This window comes from Meleagris gallopavo, chromosome 1, assembly GCF_905368555.1.
Source record: "Meleagris gallopavo chromosome 1, MGAL_WU_HG_1.1, whole genome shotgun sequence".
Classification (NCBI taxonomy): Eukaryota; Metazoa; Chordata; class Aves; order Galliformes; family Phasianidae; genus Meleagris; species Meleagris gallopavo.
Genome location: NC_139404.1, coordinates 143,431,900 through 143,455,747, shown reverse-complemented (window position 1 = coordinate 143,455,747; position 23,848 = coordinate 143,431,900). Strand labels below are relative to the sequence as shown.

General features: G+C 37.2%; 1 protein-coding gene across 1 annotated transcript in view; it reads right to left on the bottom strand.

The window, feature by feature from the left end:
• Positions 1-23,392, bottom strand: part of UGGT2 (UDP-glucose glycoprotein glucosyltransferase 2) — a 79,810-nt gene extending 56,418 nt beyond the window's left edge. The window contains 12 exon segments of the mRNA XM_085226033.1: positions 655-754; positions 2,549-2,649; positions 5,814-5,889; positions 6,776-6,872; positions 9,166-9,182; positions 9,185-9,339; positions 13,186-13,298; positions 14,076-14,206; positions 21,726-21,808; positions 23,052-23,120; positions 23,122-23,321; positions 23,357-23,392. Of these exon segments, the coding sequence (XP_085082159.1) occupies positions 655-754; positions 2,549-2,649; positions 5,814-5,889; positions 6,776-6,872; positions 9,166-9,182; positions 9,185-9,339; positions 13,186-13,298; positions 14,076-14,206; positions 21,726-21,808; positions 23,052-23,120; positions 23,122-23,321; positions 23,357-23,392 (1,178 nt within the window).
• Between the last annotated feature and the right edge of the window lie 456 nt (positions 23,393-23,848).

Here is a 23,848-nt window from a genome sequence, read left to right as displayed (position 1 = left end):
GTTAAACAAGAGTTATGAAATGTGAAAGCACACTGAGTTAAAAACCATATTTAGCATCATCTGTAATTCAGTACTTCAAGCAAATAGATACAATTACGTGAAGAACTTATTAAATGTAGAGAAAAACATTTCTCATTTGCAGTACAATTGTTTTGCAGGAAGGGCAATCTTTGATATTAGTACAAAGGAAATTGTTATTAATCTATTTACCTTGATCTTTTGTTAACTAATCTGTAATTGAAGACAGATCCTCCCCTGTAGAAACTCTTACAGAAACCAGGATCACATCTAATAAACAATGCTGTACTTAGAACTAAGCGTGGGTCAATCTCCTATGAAATTAAAAGAATTTTGCCTACTCTTAGTGCAAGTAGATCTGCTATTAATTCAACAGAACTTTACATCTGTGAAAATGTAATTCCAGTAAAAGCCAGGACTAGGCCTTCAACCATGAGTGCATGAAAACATTTAAGAGACCAATCATGAACTCCCCGAAGAGTTATTATCTACTAATGAAGCTGTCTGGAATGCATCTAGGAAGCTGTAAAACATGAATACCTGACTGCAGAATTTGGGTATAAATTGGAATTGTTGTTATTAAATTCAAAAACAAACATAAAAACAGTATTTGAAAAACAAGCTGAAGTATCATACCTGGCTCTTATTGGGAAGTTCTGAGCTATGTCTTTCATCACCTTTAAGGCATCATAAGCAGGGGTAGACATAATTCGAGCAGCTGCTTGAAAGCTAAGATCTGGAAAAAAAATCACTGGTAATATCAATACTGCCTACAATCAGAAAACCTTTCCATATACACGCTTTATTTTTTTTCTAATGTTTCAATTAGACATTTTACAAGATTATTGGGGTTGAAAAGACAGGCATTTAAGAAGCTGAAAGCATCAAAATCAGGGCTTCCCAAAAAACTTCTGTTTGGGCATCTTGTGCAAAATATAAATGCAATTTCCAGGTTTTACAAAAACATACTGACATAAGACAACACATGCTATTACATCAGTATTATAAATATATCATGTTCAAACGTAATATATGGATCAATCCACTGTAGCTAAGAAAAAGGTCTTTATAGCTCTGGGACTTCACAGGCTTTTCAGGGAACTGATAGAATAAATCTAAGAAGTCAGTACTGATACTGACTGTATTCTGAGTTAGCCTGATATAAGGTGCACCTGAGTGGAATGAGAAGGTGAGTTTGAGAGGTGGATAGTTCACCAGAAATTTCTTAATTTTATAACAGTACTTGCATTAATGAGATCACTGTTTTCAAAAACAACATTTTAGATCCCTTTCAACAACCACGAGCTGTGATCAAGTGACGCAATACTGAGTTGTTATTGCTACTACAGGTAATAATGCCTCATCTGCTGTGCACTGGGGATATGTACTTAAAGGCCTTGCATAATCTTTCAAAATTACTAATCTTTTCCATCTAATGCTGAACAGCTTAGAGCACAAATATTCAAATCCTCTTGAGGAAAGCAGGTCTGTCTTTGTACTTTCTTGGTTTTCTCGTTGGGGACTTGTATTTAAAGACCTCCCTGTTTTGGCACTCAACAAAGATGAGAGAGCAGCGTAGGGCACCTTGGGGAAAAGATGAGTCAGAGCTTAAATCAGATCTCAAAGTATGCTTTGAAAGCTAATGAAGCACTAGAAATCGAGAGGGTGATCACACAGATAAAAGAATGAGTTATTAAAGGGAATATCACATTAATACTCCGTGCATCATTTTTCATTATGAATAGCAAATCTAGTTATCTAAAACATATGGCTCTTAAACTGGATTCTTGAATAGCGTTTGGGGTTTTTGCCTGACAGCTGAAGGAGTTTTGGTTAAATTTGGTTAAATTCTTACTTGGAGGCTAATCAAGAAAACCAGAGAGAAGCTGAGCCACTAACACAGCTAGTATCATTAGCTACTGAGAATGAACTAGAGAAAACAATCACATCAGGATGACAAGTATCAGTGCATCATACAAAGAAAGAGCTGAAGACTTCAACTAAAAAGGTCCAGAATGTTCTCATCGCAAGTCAGTACCAATTTTTCTGGCACTGAACAAACAGCTTCCCAGCTTGAATAATTTCAACACCTGTATGAGCTGGCTGTCTGGACTGCAGCACCAATTTCACTTTTGTTTATACAGCATCACCATAGAAAAGGCAGCCGCTAAGCAGAAACCGTATACTTGCTTCTAAAGGTAGACACTAAAGAGATCATAGCTGAAACTAAATTTAACATTTGAGATAACATGTCCATCACAAAACTGCAATTTCATTTCTATGTTTAAAATCAATAAATCTAGTTATGGTCCTCCATCACATAAAATGAATTCAATGTTCCTCCAATTTCTATCACATAATGCTAGCATAAGAAGTAACATGTTCTTTAAAATACCTGATATAGTACTATTTTTAATGAAACTATATGCTTTTTTTTTTTTAAAAAAAAAAAGTATTAGAATACTCGTACATCAACATAATAAAGGAAAATAGACAGCACTGTGATAATACAGAAAACTGTGCTACATACCTTGTAATTCCCAAACCTTTAGTGGTTCCATGCTGTTTGTAGTTTCAATTAGATGTTTCTTAAACTCTTTCAGATTGTTTTTCAGGTCAGGATGCAATTGTCTATACCAAAACATTTTAAAATGAAGATAAAATTAACGATATCCATCAGTGTCTGATTTATTTACTGCATGAAACTGAAAGTTGTTATAAACTAAAGTACAGTTAGTTTACTACAGCATAAAACGTGCTTAATAGTATATAACTGTACAATCAACCAGAATTGTGCAGTAACACACAGCTTGTTGTATTACCCACAAAATACATAAGCAAGCTAGTGGCTGTAGAGAATGAGAATGCCAGGAAAGAGAATGTCTTTAATAAATTAACATCATTGCCAAAATCAAGCTACTGAGCACACAAGTCACTAGTCAGACCTAAAGACAAGCACAGTTGCCCAAAAACTTGGCTATCTGGTGAATGCAGATAAATCCAGTTGGTGACAGGTCACGAGTGGTGATCCACAGGGGTTGGTACTGGAGTCTTTCCTGCTCAACAACATTACTGATGACCTGGATGAGAGCATTGAGTGCACCCTCACTAAGTTTGCAGATGACACCAAGTTGGGAAGAAGTGTCGATCTGTCTGGCAGTAAGAAGGCCCTACACAGAGATCTGGAGAGGCTGGATAGCTGGGCTGAGACCAATGGGATGAAGTTGAACAAGACTAAGTGCCGGGTCCTGTGCTTTGGCCAGAACCCCAGGCAATGCTATAGGCTTGGGGCAGAGTGGCTGGAAGAATGTGCAGAAGAAATGGACTGGGAGTATTGATCAACACTCGCCTAAACATGAGCCAGCAGTGTGCCCAGGAGGCCAAGACGGTCAGCGGCATCCTGAAATAGTGTTGCCAGCAGGAGCAGGGAGGTGATCATCCTCCTGTACTCAGCACTGGTGAGGCCACACCTCAAGTACTGTGTTCAGTTTTGGCCTCTCACTACAAGAAAGACATTGAGGCCCTGGAGTGTGTCCAGAGAAGGGCAACAAAGCTGTGAGGAGTCGGAAGCACAAGTCTTATGAGGAGTGGCTGAAGGAACAGAGATTGTTCAGTCTGGAGAAGAGGAGGCTCAGGGATGACCTCATTGCTCTCTACAATTACCTGAAGGGAGGTTGTGGCAAGGTGGGGATTGGCCTCTTCTCCCATGTAACATAGGACTAGAGGGAATGGCCTCAAGTTGCATCAGGAGAGATTCAAGTTGGATGTTAGGAAAAATTTCATTGAAAGAGCAATGAGGCTCTGGAATGGGCTTCCCAGGGAGATGGTAGAGTCTGGAGGGGTTCAAGAAACATTGAGATGTTGCACTGAGGGACATGGTTTAGAGGGGAAATACTGGTGGTAGGTGGACAGCTGGACTGGATGATCTTGGAGGTCTTTTTCAACTTTGGTGATTCCATGATTCTATGATCTTTTTCCAAAACAGTTGGGCAATGAAGCTTTGAAAGCAAAACTTCAGCCTGTGATAAGACTCTCCAATGGCAAACAATCTCCTTTAGATTTCTCAAGACTCTTCTATGAGATTATAGAACAAGAAGTAAAAAGTAGCTAAAAACCATATATTTAAAGCATCGAGATTGATTTCCATAATATTTCATTTCACTGTATACATGAAGAAGTTTCACAACTAATTTTGTGTTCCTTCTCCCAAAATCTTTTTTAGCTGTTGTATGCTTTTTGTAAAAGAATGTTACCTTTTATAGGAAAAATAATTCACATATGAAGTTTGTCGTTCTGGGATTAAAATGAAATCTAGGTTCCTCAAAGAAAGCACGTTTAACTGAAAAGGGAAGCAAAGACAGAAAACACCTTTTTCCTTATAACAGAAACGATGACAAACATGGTTTGTACTCCTATAAATTCCTCTGTGAATTAGCACTTTTAACTAGTTTTGAACTTTTAAATTACGATTTTAACTGTTTTCTTCGTAAATTTATATTGATAATTTTTTTTCTTCAGAACCCTGTTCTTCTGTGAATTAAAGACAATTGAGTAATTAGACTTAGCTACAAGCAACAATCAAGACTGAATATTGACACTTGCTACTGTTGTTTCTGTTGATCATTTATACTACAGATCAATGTAAACACAAAATTGGGCACACGTAAAGACTACTTAAAAGAAGCTGTCCTTCTCTGGATATGTATTATCATGAATTATGTTATTTTGCATAACCAAGCAGTTATGAATATAAGCAGAAGAAGAACATCTTAGAAAGATAACTATTTCACAGCTAAGAAAATAATAAGCTTTGGCATGGCTATAACTGAGGGACAATCTGAAGATTCTTGTCACATCTCTTTCATCTCCAGTATGAAAAAGGGAAAAAATGAGATCCTAGAAACACTGGTTTCTGAGTAATCATCTGACAGCTTCACAAATTGGCTACAGTGCAACACGAAGAGCCTAAGTATAGCTAAACCTAGCACAATCCAAGAAGAAAAAAGCTCAGATAAAACTATGCCATAAGTATCTGATTTAACCTGCTGCAAAAAGTCTCTACAGATAGAAGAAGTGATAAGGAAGCCTGCACTTCTATCTCAATGTGTTTATCTTAAAAACGGTAGAATTTAGCAGATCAAAACTCTGGGAAGCCATAAAGATTGGAGAGAATATCTACAAGTTCACTTTTTGCTTTAAAAGATAAGAGAAAATGACACTAAAGAAGATCTACAATCCTGTTTCAGGAAAAGGAAAGCACTTTTGATGGTTGCAATCATGAAATGAATCAATCAGTGAATGACCAGAAATAGCCCACAGATCTCAATAGGAGAGTAGCATCCAATTTCATCTATCAATTGGATTAACAGACTGTAACTTGGAAACAGAAGTTCCTGCAAGAGCAGAACACAACTTAACTAACAAATATATCACCCCTTAAGCCCAAGAAATTTATGACTATCCACTTTGAAAACACACCAATTTTTTCATGTCTGTATCTAAGGTCTTGTTTCTCAGAGGGAATTTCTGCCTTTGAAAATAGTTTATTGCACGCATTTGAAGAAAATCAGAAGGCTAAAAGCAGTACAGTGAAATTAGTAGACTAAACAATGATTGCATCTTTACACTCACAAAACATGCAATAACAAATTAATCAGAATTTTCAGCCATAGAGAACAAAAGCATTTTCCGCACAGATTTCCCTTCTTCTATATGTATATAGAAGGGGCGGGGTGAGGGGGTGTCACATTTCAGAAACAAATGCAAGAGTTCCATTATAACTTCTGACAACTCACTTTAATTTGCCAAAGAGAAATCCTTGGACATCAGTTTCCTCCTCTTCATCTTCCTCTTTTGTGGTTTCATTTGTTACTGAACGCACAGCACATATATGCAGTAAGAAAAAAGAAAATTACTGAAGTACTCTGATATATAATTCTTGCTAATTATAAAACTGTTAACAGAAACATGTAATCAGAAAGCTCTCACTCCCAGATGCAATTTTAATTAGATTTATATCTTTGCCTTCATATTTTTGGGACCAGAACGAATCACTTTGCAAAACACACCAATATTTAAATTATTTTTTTAAATTTATTTCATCTAATGTTTAGAATTTCAATATAAATTAAACTGCTATGATTAAATAGTTCAATTCCCATAAAAATCATTTCTCAGTTTGATTGAGTGGTAAGGCACAACTCCTATCAGCTAAATAGGAATCTCCAACATTGGACACGAGCCAGAGAACAGTCTGTTTCCTTTAAAAAAAGTTAATCTATTTCTGAAGCGGCTCAAAGGTTATTAAACCATAGTCTTAATGAAAGAGAGGTGGAAGAATGAAAAATTATTTTAGAAATTAGAAAAATCTGAACTGATTTAGGAAAAAAATCACCTCATCAGAGATATCAACAGATACAAAATTATTGGAGATCAAAGATCAAACAGTTTTGTAGTTATTGAAAGGAAAAAAAGTGGGGTACACTTTGAAGTACAGCAACAGATAACAATAATTGTAGGTTAAGCGACAAACTATATCCTAAGCACTGCTGTTCACAATGTTTCCATGTATCTTAATGCCTTATTTTTTAACGTGTAAGCTTTCATTGTGTAAAAAAAAAAAATAAGTATAAGAAGTATAACCTTCAAAAGATTAATGACTTTATAGCTACAAATGATAGCATCTTTTAATAGTATCTCTGATAGGATACCATAAATGAAAGAAAAAAAAAACAAAACCAAACCAAACACAACATACCTTTAACCTGTGTGTCATCTACTGCTTTGTATTCTGTGCTCTTTATTGCAAGTTCTACACCATATCCAGATAAATACATTTTTCTGGAGCGTGGTTTCTGTTTGATGATATTATTTTAACAGAACAAATAAAAATAACTTATAAAACTGTCCTCACAGAAGATTAACAATATGTAATACTGTAACTTTAAAATGCTATGACAGTTGTAACTTAAATTCATCTTTCAGTTTATGATTCAAAGCACAAAACAGTAGATAAAAAAAATAATGCCAGGCACACTGATAGCATTGAGAATGTTAGAAATAGAAAATAAGGACTCGTTTTATCTCCTGTAGACTGCAGAAAGTCTATCAAAATTGTAATCCCTTCACATGTTATTAGAAGTATTGAAATAAGCAGAGCTGGTAGCACTCTACAATTATTGATGCCTTACAATTAATATATTAAACAATTCACATATTGTTGTAATTTTGCCAGACTTGAATGTTAGGAGGAAGCTCTCTATTTCTGCAGCAGGCTGATACCTTCAAAACAAAAGTTAAGAAACTGTATCAAGGCGTTACTGCCAGTTTTATCAATAAGAACAACTAACTATTTCTAACTTTGGAGTGGAAGTCTGATGTCCAACAGGGTAACTACTCATAGTTATTTCTGAAAAAGTGTCCTAATTCACTCAACATGTAGGAAAAACTTCTTCCCAAAAGGTGATTTGCAATCACACAACAAGAATTTCATGAAAGCCCTTCAGCTTTATTTTGCTATTTCCAAGAAATATTTTGTATTGAGACTCCTCCGCTCACAAGTCAAAACTCCAGCAGTACTGGGGTTTTATCTGCCAGTCATGTAAGCAAATCCCAACGCAGAGAGCTCTGCATTCTCCAAACAGTTTCAGTGGTTCTGGCAAATAAAAAAAAAGCAGAAAGACTGTCTCTCTTCCTTCAACACTCCCTCTCCTGGCATTTAATGAAAAATGAATCAGTCTCAGTGGGAACCAAAAAATAGAAAGTGGAAGTAGTGAGGAAGGAGGAAAAGGGAAGGGCAGTCTTATAGAGAGGAAAAATGCAGGGAAAAAGACAACAAGCATTTTGTGGGACCACCTTGCATAGACAGGTCAGAGCAAGGAGTCTGAGTACTGTAGGTACATAAAAGAACCAAAAATCCAGTAAAAACTACAGTCCTACACATCTTGGAATTTAAGTTTGCCTTCCTCAAATTCTCTATTTCATTACTGTGCAAACAATTCTGTAAGTAATCTGCAAACCACAGATCTCATTTCCCTGAAATGCCTAGCCTGCATAAATTGTTCTCAGTGCTTCAGATTATTTTTGTATTAGTTGCACTATTTAAAAGCTGTACTTTGAATATAAATTACAAAAACTCTCTGAGAATCAAAACCAGGAGATGGTATAGTTCCATATACTGGTATTAGTTTTGTCTTGTTTCTGTGTTAAGAGTAAGATAGGGAAAACATTCAGAAACATTGTTTTTAAAATACTGACACAGATGAACACCAATGGCAAAACTGACTAATGACACTGACTCTTGACAGCTCACGGTGCTTTACTATAACGAACATATGAATTATAAAATTTTCTAAATCTTGTAACTCATTTGTTCTGCCTTCTGCACCAAGGTTCACCTAAGATCCTCAGACAGTGTACAAAGCCCAGAAATATAAATGATAATATTATCATTTCTTTCCCAACTTCACAGCTGTATTGTCTACCATTTCATCTAGAAAATTTCTACAACAAACTGCAACTACTTGAAAGGGAGGTTGTAGTGAGGTGGAGGCCAGTCTCTTCTCCCATCTAACTAGCAATAGGACTTGAGGCCATTCACTCTAGTTGTGCAAGGGGAGATTCACAGAACCACAGAACAGCCAGGGTTGGAAGGGACCTCAAGGATCATGAAGCTCCAACCCCCCTGCCACAGACAGGGCCATCAAACTCCACATTTAATACTAGACCAGGCTGTCCAGAGCCCCATCGCCTTGTCCTGCTGTTATCTACCCTTTCAAAGAGTTGAATTCAGTTTGGATGTTAGGAAATACTCTCTTCTACAAAAGAGTAGCCAGGCGCTGTAATGGGCTGGAATGGAGGTGGTGGAGTCACTGCCCCTGAAGGTGCTCAAGAAACATACAGATATTGTACTGAGGGACATGGTTTAGTGGGCTATATTGGTGATAGGTGGATGCTTGGACGGGGTGATCTCAGAGATGTTTTCCAACCTTGGTGACCATGATTCTAAATTAGAACTTGTATGTGTAGTACACATAATTTAGGCATATGCAAAAACAAACGTATAAAGCATGCTTATAAAAAATAACAAGAAAAATAGAGATAGAATGTTAACAGCTTACTGAATCAATGTTAATTTGAATTGCATACCTGAACATAATGCCGGAAACATAAACAATTTCCTCCTTTTGAGCCTTCTCAGATAAAATTTTGTGGAATTTAACAAAGTCTCTTGTACCCATTTCTGCATAAAGAATAACAACTGGGCCATCCTCTTTGAGAGTTGGGTATTTATGATCTCCTTTAAAAAGATATGGCCTGGGTCTGATTTGAGAAAAAATAATTGTGTTATTATGTATTCAGAAGTGAAATAAAAACAGTGGCAGTTTTTCTACTTCAAAATTGAAAAACGATTATATGATAAGCTTATACTCTTATACACTAGAAGTGAACGAGCTACATAAAACCATTTCAAAATAATCACATTTCCTCCCAAAAGAACTTAAAACACCACTTTTCAAATTAAAGTCTCAAAAACTGAAAAATCAGCATCAACTATAAGTACTTTAATGTATTTTATCAAATTGCAACAGAGAGAGAAAAATAAAAAGCACAGCATCGGCATTTGGGGCAATAATTGCTTACAGCAAGAACATTTTAATTGAAATGACATTAGATCTATTAGAGATATGCAGAGCAATCGGTGAGTAACAAAACAGCAGACGGAAATTCAGCAAAGTTTGAGAAAGCTGCTAACACACATGAAAACTAAGTGAGGTTATCACTCATCATCAAGCTTTTTTAATTTAGTAATTTTGCTAATTTTAATTGCCCACCTACCCTCCTCATTCAATGCCATGACTGTAGAAAAGTTATGCTTTTGCACCTGCAATAAGTTAAACATTTTCTTAGATGAATGCAAATGTCTTTTGAATAAATAGTGGGAAAGTAACATAATACAATTCTCAAGGTGCTAATTATTGATAAGCACTTATTTTTTTTTCCAAAGTTGCTTTTGTACAGTCACACTGGAAGGATCAATAAACTCTCTCCAAACCTCCCCAAGGCAAGCCAAGAAATTCTAACCCAACATATTCTGCATAAATGCGTGTACTACAGCTACACACTCATTCAAAAATCATACTCATAAGGTCTGAGAAGAATTCCACATGCCACAGTTTCTGTGCTGCAAAGCTTAGGAACATCTTCCTTATAAAATCACAGGATAATTTACATTGGAAGGGATCTTTGGAGGTCATCTGTTTCAATCCCTCACTCAAAGTGGAGTCAATTTGGATCAAGCTGCTCAGGGCCTTGACGTCCTATGTAAGCTTGGTAGGTGCACAGTAAGAGACATTTGCAAGGCAGAGACCAAAGAAGGAGCCTGGCTTGAGAATAAACCTGGGAGCATGCAGCCATATGTTTAAGAAGTGTCAGGTAAGCTTTCCCCTGCTCAAACTGCAGGACAGGAAATACAAAGTAGGTGTCATCAGGAAATCTGAAACAATTCTTGAATGAGTAAACTCTCTTGAGGAACAGATTCAGATTTGTCCCAATGAAAGCATACATAGGGATGTGACTTCTGAAACTTCCTTCCCATACCCAGAGAGAATACAACTGCCCCAGTCATTCACAGGGTACCAAAAACCTAAATCAAGGGATCTTCTCCTTCCTTCACCAATCACCTAGGCAGAGGAGATGAATGATTCCTGCTCTCGATAAGTACCAACAGCTGTCTCACCAACAGACTCAAAGAATACATTTCGTATTACAGTGACCAAGCTTCACTAAAAACTTAAGCACTGTGTGAAATCACACAGCACAGGGTTACCATAACGACCTGTAATTTTGGAACTAAAGCATTCAGTGAACCCAAGATAAGCCTCCATTCTCTGTTTCTCTTCGAAACTAAATAGCCATGGAAGAATTGGTTTACTTACTGCTATGAGCTAATTAATTTCCTGCCAAAAGACACTCTCATGTGAATGCTGCCTGAAATGTAAGGAACAAAAGATCAGCAGGCAAAAAGGATAAAATAATATGCGGATGTGGGTTCTGGCACCCATTAGCCAGCTACTAGGATACTGCAGGCAACTACATGCTTGTACAGATAGCTGCAAAAACAGCATACATAACTCTCATCAGATACTTCTGCTCTTGGCTGAAAACGCCCCAGAAATTGTAGTGCTGTTTTCAAGATATGCAATTCTAACCACTTTACTACTGAAGATTTTTCTTTGAAATGCCCAAGGCTATTGAGCAGCCCTTGCATCTTCACAAAATAGTTCCTATTAGAGCCACGCAGCCTGGAACATAACTGAAACAAATCAAATCACAGTGGCTGCTGCATAAAGGAATGGCTGAAACAAAACGTTGACCTTGACATGCAGACCTCACCCTTTCGGCTCTACTTAATCCAAAGTGCTGGAGCCTTCCTGGACCTTAAACTGAGCTGATGGATCTGCACAAAACATGCTGTAAGCTCTTATTTCTCTTTCACTGAGACTTGAAACTACACTCCCTAAAAACAGAGTATTTCTTCATGTTCCCATTCCATACAGGGAACTTAAAAATACGACTGAAAACCTAGCTTATGCCTGGCTTACTTGAAAGAGTCATGACAGACAAAAGACAAAAAAAAAAAAGCAAAAGGCAAGAAGGAAAATAGTTTGAAATAAAAAAGGGAGGAGCATACATCATTAATAAAAAATTTACTTGTCCTAAAAGCCACAGAGAAAAAGAACAACTGAGATAGAAGAGCCAAGAATAAGACAGAACACCATCCCATATGCCATTATGTACATCACACAGAACAGACAGAGGAGGAGCACAGCCCTTTCTATATCACTAAGAGTCTAAGTCTCCAGCACAAGCGACTGAGCATATGCTACCCAGAGCATAACTGGAAATAATAGTGGAAACTACTTGGAGGGGAACATTTATTCGTAAAAGTTGAGCTCTGGGAACTCTAAATATTTGAGTGATTCAGCTATTTTTGGGCTAGGTAAAAGGAGAGGAAGTTCAATAAGATTTTGTCCCTGCAGCTATAAGGGTTGCAATGTAATACATACACACACACAAAACCCAAACCAAACAAAACTAGAAAAATAAATGAAAAAACTTCAGTTTTCCTGTGATTTTTTAAAGTTAATTTAATGAGTCCCAATAGTCTCTTTCGGCTTTGAAGACCTTATAATTCTGTTGTTTAGTATCCTAATTTTCTAGAATCTTGCAAATTTGGGAATAGTATCTCCAGAAAGAAGAATTTGCAGAATCCACCTAAAAGGAACAGTAAACTCCTATATAAGAATAGTATATTCAGACACTGTGGTATTTTTTTTTTTCCCCACAGTTTACATTTGGTCAAAATCAAACTCCAAGAATTATGGCTCACTACATTATCTTTCAGGTTCAAATCTCCATGGAGTAGCTGAGAGTATGGATTGAGAGTATGATGACTTTGACCACTGCAGAAAGGAAAAAAAAAAAAAAAAAAGACAACTTCATCTTGAAAAAATACAATTGATTTTTGTTTTGATACAGGTTAAACATTTTGCTTCCATAATTATTCATTTATTTAGATAGGTTCTACATTATTTCATGGCTGAAACTCATTTTGGACTGATGCTAGTTTCTACAGGACAAAACCTGAAGATTTTTGATAGGTGCAAAGTCTAGCACAAGGTAAGAAAAGTTATGCCAGCTTATGTAGATTCTTCTTTCACTCCTACAGTTCAGAAACCCTCAAAAACATTGACAATGACTACATAAAAAACTGCTGGTTGAGGTACTGACTCTGAAGCATGAAACGGTATGTTTGCATACTGTAGAGAAACTCAACTATCTCACACCAACAAAAAGGGGAAAAAAAAAAAATAAATATTCCCGTAGTTAGAGAAGCAAAGCTCTGTATTTTATTTTGATATGTAATTAATGCACTTCCACAACACTGAGAGTTTAAAATATCCAAGAACCAAAAGTAACTCTTTTGGAATACTGTGTATTTTAAACATGCTGTAAGCACTCATTTATGAGGTTGCATATAGAGTATATAGAATATAAAGTATATAGAATGTAAAATTCCAAAATGTTACAAGTGTAAGTGCTATAATGTACTTTGGTTTTTTAGCAATGTATTTTTTCATCTTAATATAAAATCATTACATTTACCTCTTATTAGCCTTCTTCAGAAGCTTTTTAATTTCATTAGTCTTACAGGTGTGCTTCTCATGGATAACCACAAATGCACTGCAGCCTTCTGGTGGAGGTTCATCAGCTGCAATCTAATATTTTAACAATTATACTTAACCAGAATACTTTGATTGCACTTCAACTTAAACTCACATCCCTCTGATTAAAATAACAGCTGTCATTGAGTTATGTTTCTAATTAAGCCCATTCAAAGTTGTGTACATGTGAAAACAGTAATGGAAAATATTAGAAGATTGAGACCAAACTTTGTGAGATGCAATCTATTAAATGTGATCATATTCCAGAAAATGCAAGTCTATTTATGTTCTGCAATGATGTGGCTCAGAAATGTCCTCCATAGGCTAATATCACAGACTGTACTCAAAGGCATTTTTAATCTTAGTTACTGTCAGTATTTGACTACTCTATCTTTCAAATTCTGAAATATTAAAATAATGGAAGAGAATTCCACTAAATAACAGATCTAAATGCTTTGAAAATTTCTCACTTTGGGAAATATCTGAATTCCATTACAGTATTTAAAGCAATGTAAAAACAAATAAACAAAGAAACAAATAAAACTGTTTGAGTTTTAAGAAAGAATAATTCAAAAAAATTTACCCTGGAAATAAAGATATTCATACAATTAAGCACAAATTTTTATTCTGCACAATAGAACTAGCTTATAAACATAATATTATGCTTTTTATAATACAGATCAGATTTGATTGAAAAAAAAACAAAACAAAACAAAAAACCACCAGCATGTATATTACTGAATTGCAATAATAAACGTTGTTTACTCTGAAGCCAAAATACCACATAAACCATTCACCAAATGTATCGGAGAATATATTCCTTGAATATACCTGCTGAAACATCTGAACAGTTGGAGAATATGCCCGTATGGAAAGTGCAAACTTCAACAGATTGATTTGGAAATTGGATAAAAATTGTCCTGCTTTCTTCAAGATTAAATTGTAATACGAATACTCTGTATCTGTTGAAGAAAAAAAAAGGACAAATTTTTAGTATTTAGTCTCTAACTGCATGATGTATCTATCTGTGCAATGTAATATGCAAATATTACTTTAGCACTGTCAGGCACTTCAAGTCTTCAGTGTTGTCCACTAACAATTGTTGCCTTTACTACAAATTCTAATGTATTACAAATGAACCAGAAGTGAGCAAAACAGCACTAGTTAACATCTAAAGCATTTTCAAAGTACTGAATAGAGCCTATTAATTTCTTTCTATTTTTCAAGCTTCTACTTTTAATGCAAAATTTGAAGGTTATTTACATTTAATCAGCATTATTTTCAAATTGTTTTCTCATATTTAGTCTAGGAACATTCAAGCCATGCAGCTTATATTAATAAAGCTCTTCTGAAGGTGATATACTTTAGTCTATTCTCACATCATATTCTTCCCTAGAAACACATGATAAACAAGATTATGAGAAGTGATGTGGTTTCCCATTCCAGTAACTCAAACAATCTTGCCTTCTCAAAGCCAAAATTAGGACTCCAAGTAAAAAAGGAAGGAACGTTGTCTGGGAACAACAGAAGTTATAATAAGGAACTGTGGCTGGAAATCAGTAATTTCTATTTCTTCTTGAAGTGAAATGTTTATAAAATTACAGAAGGATCTGGGTTGGAAGGGACCTTAAAAATCATCCAGTTCCAACCTCCTGCCTGTGGGCAAGGACACCTCCCACTAGGTCAGGCTGTCCAGTGCCCCACGCAGAATAGCCTTGAACGCCTCTAGAGATGAGGCAGCCACGGCTTCTCTGGGCCAGCACCTCAACACTCTCATACACCTACTCTCTTTCAATTTAAAGCCATAACCCCTTGTCCTATCATTACATTCCCTGATAAAGAGTCCCCTTCCAGCTTTCCTTTAGGTCCCCTTCAGATACTGGAAGGCTGCAATGAGGTCTCCCCAGAGCCTTCCTTCTCCAGCCTAAGTAGCCCAGCGCTCAGCCTGTCTCCATAGAGAGGTGCTCCTGCCCTGTGATCATCCTTGTGGTCCTCCTACGGACCCACTCCAACAGCTCCACATTCTTCTTATGTAGGGAATGCCAGGCTGAATGCAGAACTCCAGGTGGGGCCACATAAGGACAAAGCAAAGTGGGACTATCACCTTCCTCACACTGCTAGCCACCCCTCTTCTGATACAGCCCAGAGTAGGGTTAGCTTTCTGAGATACACATGAATAGTCTTATGCTCTCTTCAGGCACAAGACAAAGAAGCCTAATTAGGAGAAGTTGTAGTACTCTTTACCAAGTTGTGAAAAAGACCAGTGTCTTCTTAAAGAATTTAAGAAATAATGCGTATCAAAAATGTGAACTGGTCTGTATGTATTATACAGGGCTACATATTTTTGAACACAAAACACAGAGAACCAAAGCTGTTACCATAACACACACTGTGCACAATCCCTGTTCCAGAAATTGGTCTTCCACTGAAGAACAGCTGAAATAAGCACAGGCCAATGCAGAACTGACACTGTGGCCAAAAAAAAAAAATCTAAGTAATCAGCATATATTTTACTATATGAGTAAATACTAGCTGTTCTTGCAGCAATTCAGGATCTCTTGCAGGCGTAATTACAATATTTTCCTAAATAGTTGAAAAACTTACAGCAAGGGAAAGTGAACTTAGGAGAGAAACCACTCTCACTGTCCAGCTTAAATCTGTGTTCTTGTATTTTAAAGGTACTCTTTCTGCTCAAACGGAATTATCGTCTCAGTGGGATTTTTACAGTCTGAAAATCATCTCTCATGACCTCACGTCCCATTTTACCTGACTCAGATGCAGCAGATCTCAGAAATACTTGTATTAAATGATGACTGCAGCTCTCAAAATGATACTACTTTGCCATGGTCTAAGGCATATACCATAACCTGCAGGTCATAGTTTTGGAACTATCTGTTAACTGCACCCAACTCTAGATGTGAATAAACTTCTGAGCTTAGAAGTCCTCATGAAAAGGATCTCTTGAGATGGAGTTAAAAAAAAAAAAAAAAAAAAAATCAATAAAATCCCATAACCTGGGAGATTAAGGAAAAAAGCACACAATAAAACTTGGAGAAGAAATGTGGCAACACTTGATCATTCATCATTCTGATACCAAAATATCAGAAAATATCATTTTACTCTATAGAAAGCTGAGTCTTTCACTGTTCCTGTACGGCAATTTTAATCACAGCTTATGTGATACCCTGAGTTTTCATTGCAAGATTTCATTCCCATTATTTATTAGATAGAACACACCTACTAAGCAGTTTCTTCCTTGCCTTGTTTCCTTGCCCAAGTACTGTAGGAATACTTCTTCTATTGCAGGATACCATCACAAATTCTTTCTTTTCTATGTTAGCAAGGAGTGTTTTCTCTAATGTTTACTCATTAATCTGTATCTCAAACTTGTTAAGTCATTTTTTAATTTCTGGAAATTATGAAAAATCTCTCTGGTACCATAATACCCAAAACTGAATCATGGAAGCATCTTTTCACTTACTGTTTGCCTTACGATTGGCAGTGCTTTTTGTATACAATATTTATAACTGAGCACTTCCTATACTCTCACTTGCTTTTTTAAAACCTCCAAGCTTTTGTTCTTAGAGCTTCCAGGACCTCCTTTCTGCCTTCTCCTCCTTCTTAAAATTCACTATTTAGAAAGGATCCATTTGTTATAATTTACTATTAAAAAAAAAAATAAAAAAAATCAGGATTTCTAAGGAGTTACCTTCCCATAAATTGTGTACAGTCACTTCCATCAAACTTTAATTAACTGGACTATTTCTAATTACACTAACCCTGCTGGCTTCATTCAGGCTAGAGTTATATCTCTTTAAATTCCAGCATGTTAAATCAATCCACAACAATAACGATACAAACATGCAAAAACATTTTTTTCTAAGATTATTATATGCTTCAAACTGTTTTCATATAGTATTTGCTCCTTGAAGCTTGACAATTGCTTGCCCTTCAGGCACGCTGTTAACAACATACTCTACGCTGAGAAGTGGAAGCTATAATAAATTTCTAGGATGTTAGAAGGAATCAAGGAGAAACAGATGTTTTGGTCATAAAGTGTTGCATGATAGCATAGAGCTATTAAATTCATTAACGAAGTTGATTAAAAAATAAGTGAGATGACAATGATAGGGATACAGCTCCAGATCTGAAACATCCAAATGTAAATGCACAAGCCTGCACATGTACAATCTGTAAACTGCCATTCTAACCAATATAGTCTAGCAACTAGTCAACAAAACATGAAAAGCTATTTAGCTCACCCTAGAGATGCCTAAATTTGTCAGCTGAATAGCTCTCTAAACTTCTGTAGCCAAGCTGACTATAACAAGAACCGAAGTAGATAGCTAAGAAGTAAGCCCACATTTAACATCTACATTTTCTGTCCAAATTCTGTATCTCACGTAAGAGGTAGATTAAATATAATGCAACAAAAGGGAGAGGACCAGGATGGTCACAAAAGGGAAGCAAAAGTCTTTATCAGAGCATGATTCCATGCCAACTAAGAACAAGCACCCCAAAATTAATCAGAAAATACACTGGTGCCTCACAGAAGAATTGAAAGTACTGAGGCACAGGAGGCAGGGTGAGCAATCAAAAGGGATGTAATAAACTCAGAAGACCAGAGTGACAGACTTACTGGTTTGAAGTATGAGAGTATGGGGATTGTTCCAAAAGCATATATACGTGTATTTGTATCTACAGACCCCGTCAGGGAATTAGAGAGCCCACGTAACAGCAGTTCAAGCAATCTACGGCCATTTGAAACCCCATAAATTCAAGCCAGATGCCAGTATAAACAGAACACTGCACAATATTACATGATTATTACAGAAAAGTCCCGTGCCTGTGAGACTGTATTATTTCCTAGGTATAGTTGGTATGGGCATAAAAACACTTATCTGTTTTAGTTCTGAATAACGTTGATCTAGTAAGTATGCACTGATAAACTTTCTATACCTGCAAAAGATAATCTGCATTACTGCTGTTTATATGGAACACATTGTTCTATTCTTCTGGAGAAGAAATTTCCTTATTAGCGTATGTGGGGCTTTTTGTTTGTCTGTTTTGTTATTGTAGCTTCGGGTATTTTTCAGTATTTGTGAGGTAGTTGATAACTCAACATATAAACTAAATCACTTAGGAAGACAATAAGCACTCCAGTTATTGTTTGTCAGCAGGTAGCTACTTACCTTCACTCCATGTTCCTAAATTAACTTTTTGAGATATAAAATCAGCAGCAAGTTTAAACTGCAATTTTGCTGTATTGTAACAGAGTTTCTCTTTATTATTACATTTTTAAATCTTTGAGTTCTTTATAACTTACAAACAGCCCAAAATAGCAGCAAATTCATTTCAAAACTTTCCACAAGCCCAGAGCCAAATGTGTTTCATATTAAGTAAATATACAGGATGTTGTCCATGCTACCTGAAGATCTCACTCTAATTTAATAGTGCGTATCTGATAATTACCCTTTCAGATATTTTTCATAGCATATATGCTCATTCATGTCCAAGTTGATTTGAGTCATTATTAAAGAAAGTGTTATAACAATCACACTAACTCCACAAAATGTTATACCAAATTCCACATACATTTTCCTACCAAATTTATTAAATTTCTACATATGTAATAGCTAAGCAAACTATAGGCCAAATTTGCTATGGCTAAATATTTTAAATGAACAAGTTAACAATCAATGTCGATCACTCTGAATTTAAAATAACACATTTCAGAGACTGATAAAACACTTGATAAAAGACTTGAAATCATCTGAGGAATGACTTGAAAAAAAGGCACTATACTTGATATTTCTAATTGTCCTATATCTCCTCCAATACTCCATTCTTTTCTAAAATACTCAACAGTACACTGGGATATAAATCTATCATTCAAGTCTGCTATAAGCCCAGTTTTTAAGCTTAAAGTCTAGAATTTCTTAACCTTCTAAGAGTTCTCTTCTCCTGTTCAAAACCAACCTACTGTTATCCATCTTACCTACTGTTCATATCATAAAGATCATGACTTAAAAAGTCACTTACCTCAACCAATCTTTTCTACTACTGTTCACATCATTTGAACTGTACCTTAGACTGCTCATTTTGAGGGGGGAAAAAAAAAAAAAAAAAAAGAGAAATCTAGAAATGACTTTTAGAAGTCATCTCACCTGAATTTTTACTTAGAGGAGATCCAATTTTAATGCTAGGTATAGCTGCTCTGGGCCTTGCACACAGAGTTCCAGGTATCTCCAAATATGCCAACTGTACAACTTTCCTGGACAATCTGTTCCAGTGTTTACTCACAACCATGGTAAAAGCATTTCTCCCAGTCTCTAACCAGAATGTCTATGTTTCAACTTCTGCCCATTGATTCCTTTCACATTACTGCAGATCTTCATGAAGGGTCTGGTTCTATCTTCTGTACATCATGCTATCAAGTAGCTGAGGATATAAGATCTGCCCTTACTCTTCTCCCCTTCAGGCTGAACACAAACCAGTTCACAGTCTTTCCTCACAAGTCTACTCCAGCTCCCCAAGCACTGTGATGATCTTATCCTACACTCGCTTCAGTGTGCCAATATCTTTCTCGTAACGGGGAGTGCCAAATTGGCTTAGTAGTACAGAAGCAGTCTTGCAAGTGCCATAGTGAAATAATCACTTTTTTCAATTTGCTTGCTACTACACTCAAGCAACCCAGTACATAACTGGCCTTCATGGGCCCAATGGTGCAATGAAACTCAATGTTGGCAAGAATATCCAGCTCTGTTTCTCAAGAACTGCTTTCCACTCATCCAGTGCCACTCTTACCCTGTTGCTGAAGTTATTCCAGCCCACGTGCGTGAATCCCTTAAGTGTCTTTACTGCTGAACTTTCAGATCTTTCTCCTGGCCCATCTCTCCAGCTTGCAGCTTCTCGATTTACCCCAGTTCTGTACCACCCACAAGCCTCTGGCAGCTGTAATGCAAGACACTACCCAGAGCTTTGATAAACACATTAAACAGTTAGCCACAGTACATAACATAACAAACACCACTAGCAGTCAGACACAAATCAGACTGAGCTTTGTTCCATTTTCCATATCCTCACACTCCTACACAGAACAGCTCCACACAGCATTGGCTACTCAGGCTTACTGTTCTCAGTTATTCTCCGATTTTGTTCACCACTGACCTCAGACTATCCTCAAGTTCTCATTAGCTCACATAACTCTTTTTTGTCCTTTCAGTTTACATCCCACACCTACAATCACAATTCTTCGTACATCACTTGCTTCTACTAGATCCTTTCTGAAAAAATGAAAGGTACTGGGATAAAGGGCAGTGAGAAAAAAGAACAGAACATCACACGTTCTACTCAACACAGAAATGCTCCATGCAATTATAAGCAAGCAAATGTTGTTTACCATGCTGGTCTCTGCACCCTTTCCAGAAATTTTCTAAGTCTGTCACTTCTTTGGGCATTGCTAAGCACTCAAACAATCCTCTCACAGACCCATAAGGACACAAAAAGCTTTTGACTTGTATTCAGTCATACTTGCAGAGACGTGTTGTTCCTTGAGCTCTATTTCCCTCCAATATATTACATTCTGGGCATGATAGGGATTCATTTCCATCATCACACTTACATTGCTGGCATGATTTTCCTACTTTTCAGCTTCTGATTACTTACGTTAGCATTCAATTTATTTAAAGCTTCTTCTAGTGGTACGTCCTCATGCTCATGCCTAATGAATGCTACTATTTTGAAATAAAGAGCAAATGAAAAAAACTTAACTTGTTCAGAAGCTTTTTCACTTAGTTCATCTATTAAACTTCCAAATAGGTTTAATACTGACTAACCTGTTGAAACATTTTTCATTATTAGTCTTGTACTTTTACTAAACTGTTTCCTAAGATATTTTCTGGGATGGCTCGCTTACCTTTGTGATTAATTTAGTTGATTTTATCTCAAAACTTCTAGTAACTTAATATTCTATCATCACAGAAGGGATTTTATGATGTTTTGCCACCAGTATTATTCTAAAACACTAACGTAGTTGTTAATGCAGTCTCTACGTCACCAAGAGCTATTAAATGTGTCTGTGTTTTCTTCCTTTTTTCCTTTAGCCATCGTTCTCATTTTAGTCATGTGTGGGATTCTCTCCTCTTCAAACATGCTTCTTCCACAACACATTAATTCTGAATATCCTATAAACTCTTGCTGAATCATATCAGAGGGTAGGTATATTTAATCTTAGCATTTCTGTTCCATGCTGCAAAAGCAGTTCAGTCCTTCTCATCTTCCTTGTTTTTAAAATAGCCCTGCAGTAGTAGAATATTTTCTCTGAGAAAAAAATAAGCTGAAGCTTGCTGAAAGATAAATACTTAACAAGCAATCACGGAAGAGACAGGATTTACCTAACTGCAACTAGCTAATGTCTTAGACTGATGTTCAAAAATTACAGAAGGTTATTTATCAAAACTAGCATGCTGTTCAACTTACCTCCTTGTTTATAAATTGTTAATTCTCGTACAGTTTCCAAGAACTGCCAAAACTTCTCATTACCATCTTCTGCAATAAATTCACTGTTTAAAAAATAAAAATGAATTGTCCATAGGTTGACTTTCTTCAAAGACATATCATAGTAAAAATTCTCAGTTGTTCTGAAGTAACAACAAAAACAAAGACCCAGCAAGAATAGAGCACTTAATACCTGCTATGTTTTGGTTAGATTTTGAACAAAATACTACCAAACTTTATGGCCAAGGTTGTAAAGTAAAGAGACTACTAATAAACACAATGTTTTTTATTTTTTCCATATATGCTTACCAATATATTGTTATATATGAAACCAGTTGAGAATACAAACTTTTATTAAATAGCAGCTATACATACAAATAAGAACACAGCGTTGGGTTACATTTTTAATTCAGTCACAGACTTTTATCCACTGCAATGTTTACTTTGATAAAGAAGGGAGGTCCCAACCTCTCAAACACTTTCAAAGATGGGTTGTTCATTATAATTCAAAAAGACTGGGTTTACTTTATTCTGAATATAGTTTTTACACTTTCTGGTAACACTTCTAAAGTCTTATGGAAACATCAGCTGTTTTTTTTCCTTCCTCCTTACATCTGCAAAAAGATGGAGTTCCTATCATGAGTGCATTGTTTTCTACATCTTTGGAACCGTGCCACTTCTTTGATTACAGGAGCTTGTAATTCTCCCTTTTGTGGGAGTCCTCCATACAGAATTAAGCACGTTGAAACTAAATAAACAAAAGATTTTATAAAACATCCGACTCAGGAGCCACAAACATCCAACACTGCAAACTAATAAATTCATATATTTTGAATTTATGATTGCAAATTAAAACTTTTAAAAGACACAAATTACTACTGCAACTCCTCATCTTTGTTTCCCTAACTTGGGTGAGAGGAACATCATTAGAATCACTTGGGTTGGAAGGGACCTCAAAGCCCACAGCTGTGGGCAGGGCTGCCACTCACCAGCCCAGGCTCCAGGGCCCATCCAGCCTGGCCTTGAGCACCAGCAGGGCACAACCTGCAGGGACAGGATGCGCTTTTGCTCAGTTACTCACCTCATCAACCTCACCAGCAAAGCATCTGAGTAGGTTAATGACAAAATAATGACAAAAAGTACACTGAGGGCAGGGGAAAGGGTGCTAACGGCACGTTACAATCGAAGAAGGCGAGCAGTTTTCCTAATTCGAGCAACAGAGAGAACGGAGACCTGCCCGCCTCCCCCCGACCTAGGCAGCAATTGCCACTCTCTTCCCCCGAGGAGGGCGGCGGGGGCTGCACGCACCTCGCCTCCAGCAGCAGCGGGGTCGCCGGCCATTTCGCCGCTAGCCGAGCCGTCACGCCGGGAGGAGACCGGATCCCCGCGGCAGGGACACGGCCGTACCCGCAGGAAGACCAGAAGGCAAACAGCAGCAAGGCGGCACCCATAAGACAGCGCGGACCACACTCGGACAATCACCGCCCACACGGCTCCCGCTGCCCGGAGTTCGGTGTGCGCGCCTCGCCCCGCCCACGTAGCCAAATCCGTACTCCCATTGGTCACTCTGTGTTCTCTCTATCGGACTATTGGCCATGCTGGAGGCCAATCACGGACAGACGCCATATAAATATAGTGGAATTGTACATGCTTGTGCCTTGACACGCGGCCCTGGAGCCTAAGCGCGTGCGCGGAGTAGCGGCTTACAGAGGGGAGGTGTCGTTGCGCGCGCAATGGAGTGTTGGCAGCGGTTCGTGCCTGAGGCGGAGTTCATCTCTAGCTGAGTCGTCGGCTTTGTTGGTTTTCTTGAGGGAAAGATACAAGGAAGAAGTTTGCTGCTGTAAGGGTAGCACAACTTTGGAGCAGATTGCCGAGAGAGGCGGTGGAAGCTCTGTTTCTGGGCATGGTGCTGTAGGTGTCCTGTTCATTGCAGAGCAGTCAGTCTAGATGGCTTTTAAGGGTCTTTTCCAACTCAAACCGCTCTGTAATACTGCTTGTGCTTGATGGCACCTTACCTTCATCTGTCAGCTAGCTTTCTGTATGAAGCAGCTGTATACATTCTATTTTATATTGATATTTGAGAGACTGCTGTTGCTGCTTCACTG